Genomic DNA, 2,853 nt, shown 5'->3' on the forward strand with positions numbered 1-2,853 from the left:
GAGTGAGTGAGTGAGTGAGTGAGTGAGTGAGTGAGTAAGTGAGTCTGCGTGTACATTGTGACTGAGTATACACAGTGAGTGAGAGAGTGAGTGAGTGAGTGAGACTGAGTATACACAGTGAGTGAGTGAGTGAATGAGTGAGTGAGTGAGTATACACAGTGAGTGAGTGAGTGAGTGAGTGAGTGTACACAGTGAGTGAGTGAGTGAGTGAGTGTACACGGTAAGTGAGTGAGTGAGTAAGTGTACACAGTGAGTGAGTGAGTGAGTGAGTGAGTGAGTGAGTGAGTGAGTGAGTGAGTGAGACTGAGTATACACAGTGAGTGAGTGAGTGAGTGAGTGAGTGAGTGTACACAGTGAGTGAGTGAGTGAGTGTGCACGGTGAGTGAGTGAGTGAGTGAGTAAGTGAGTGAGTGAGTGTACACAGTGAGTGAGTGAGTGAGTGAGTGAGACTGAGTATACACAGTGAGTGAGTGAGTGAGTGAGTGAGTGAGTGAGTGAGTGAGTGAGTGACTGAGTGACTGAGTATACACAGTGAGTGAGTGAGTGAGGGAGTGAGTGAGACTGAGTATACACAGTGAGTGAGTGAGTGAGTGAGTGAGTGAGTGAGTGAGTGAGTGAGTGAGTGAGACTGAGTATACACAGTGAGTGAGTGAGTGAGTGAGTGAGTGAGTATACACAGTGAGTGAGTAAGTATACAGTGAGTGAGTGAGTATACACAGTGAGTGAGTGAGTGAGTGAGTGAGTGAGTGAGTGAGTGAGTGAGTGATTAAACCAGTTCCCCAAAGTGCTTCTCACCTAGACCTGACTGAATGTGTTAAAAGTAACTTTTTAGTAAGTAACAATACAGTACTGTGTAACAGTAAATAAGTAACAATACAGTACTGTGTAACAGTAAATAAGTAACAATACAGTACTGTGTAACAGTAAATAAGTAACAATACAGTACTGTGTAACAGTAAATAAGTAACAATACAGTACTGTGTAACAGTAAATAAGTAACAATTTACTTATTTTTGCCCCAAATGTTTGTACTTCACTTCAGTTCTTTACTCACACAACTTTTCCGTGTTGCTTGTAATTGTTCATCATGAAATGAGTAACTTTTGTAACAAATATAAAAACCACACAAAATCTGGATCTGATCTCTCTCACTCTGTCAATGAATATCTACCAGGAGTGCTTTCATTTTACAGGATGGATCTAGAGGAGAAACACACACACACACACACACACACACACACACACACACACACACACACACACACACACACAGTCAGAGTCTGTTTTCAAAAGTGCAACAGCAACACCAAGTGGATGTACCTGGGAAATCCATGAAGTACATGAATGCAGCACAGTTTACATGCTGTTTACTTGAAAGATAATTCAATTAATTTGTTTAGAACTTTTAATAATTCTCATTGTGCCAAAGCAGCTTTACAACAGGATAAAAATGTTATACATCTCTATATATCTCTAATATCTATCCCTAATGATCAAGCCTGAGGTGATGGTAGTGAGGAAAAAAAACTCCCTGAGATGTTATGAGGAAGGAACCGTGAGAGGAACCAGACTCAGAAGTGAACCTCGTCCTCATTTGAGTGACACTGGAAAGGAAATAATGTGAATGTAAATAAAGTCCTTTCTACATCAGTTTGTAGTCAAGTGGAATTAAGCAACCAAGAGGAACTAACAGTTCATTACAGACTTAACACTACTTCCTTCCTGACGGAGTCTTTTAAACGTTCACTAATTCCCGGAGCACAAAACTGTCCAACACGATGGCAGTTCAAAGACATTGTGATAGTCTCCAAGTGGTTCTGTCCACAGCAGTCCCATGGGTCACAGGCCGTCCATACAGATCTATTCCTTACAGAGTGCACCGCTAAGAGACGAGGCTCCAACCTGGGGTAGGGGTCAGGATGGATGAGGTAATACTGTAAAGAATTCAGTAGCATGTATAGCTCAAAAGAGAGAGAGAGAGAGAGAGAGAGAGAGAGAGAGAGAGAGAGAGAGAGAGAGATGAACAAAAAAAAAATAAAGTTTCCTCACTTGTAACATCATAAGACTTTGCCCAAAGTACCTTGTTTCAGTAGGTCTCACTAAGTGGAGGGGGTCATGTCTTCTTTATTGTATATTTATTGTTTTTTTATTCTTTCTTTTATTATTATTATTATTATTATTAATAATCATTTTAAAGTTTTTGTGACACATTTTTTGACTGCTGTGTTGCTGCTATAGTTTAATAAAACTCGTTTTAAATAGTAATAGTGCAAGTTCTCTGGTTAACTGCACGCGCGCACACACACACACACACACACACACACACAGAGACGGACAGAGCTATCCACACAAGAAGGCTTTAGACAGATGACCGACTACAACGTTAGAAACATGAGTAAACTCATTCGTATGATTTATTTGCATGTATTTAATTGTTCACAGATAAACAGCAGTATAAAGAGAAAATTAAGCTGTATGAAATCTGATTTACATCCATCTTCACAGTCATAACATTCAATATATGATAGAACTAATGTTATTCACATTAAAAATAAAGATGCAGAAAAATACTCTCATTTTATTCTTTTATAATCTCTTTCATTTACACAGATGAGACTCAACGAAAACGACTGCAGCACTGGGAAGTAATAAAGCAAGGAAATGAAAATACACAATCCATTTATTTTTAAGTGGATTTTTTTTTTTTTTACTTAACATGCAATTGATTAACACACACTAGAGTAACAACAGCTTTTCAGAAACACACACAAACTCCACACTGTTCAAGAGTTTGTGTTCCAACACTGCTGCTCTTTATTCAGCTTTATTCTTCAGTCCATGAACCTTAGCCTG

General features: G+C 39.0%; 1 protein-coding gene across 3 annotated transcripts in view; it reads right to left on the reverse strand.

Annotated features, from left to right (window-relative positions):
• Positions 1-2,396: 2,396 nt before the first annotated feature.
• Positions 2,397-2,853, reverse strand: part of rtn4a (reticulon 4a) — a 17,028-nt gene continuing 16,571 nt past the window's right edge. For all 3 annotated transcript variants that reach the window (XM_027154495.2, XM_027154494.2, XM_027154492.2), the window contains one exon: positions 2,397-2,853. This exon is cut by the window's right edge and continues 4 nt beyond it. In XM_027154495.2, the coding sequence (XP_027010296.1) occupies positions 2,815-2,853 (39 nt within the window). In that variant the 3' untranslated portion in view covers positions 2,397-2,814.

Source organism: Tachysurus fulvidraco, chromosome 5 (genome assembly GCF_022655615.1).
Source record: "Tachysurus fulvidraco isolate hzauxx_2018 chromosome 5, HZAU_PFXX_2.0, whole genome shotgun sequence".
In the NCBI taxonomy this organism is placed as follows: Eukaryota; Metazoa; Chordata; class Actinopteri; order Siluriformes; family Bagridae; genus Tachysurus; species Tachysurus fulvidraco.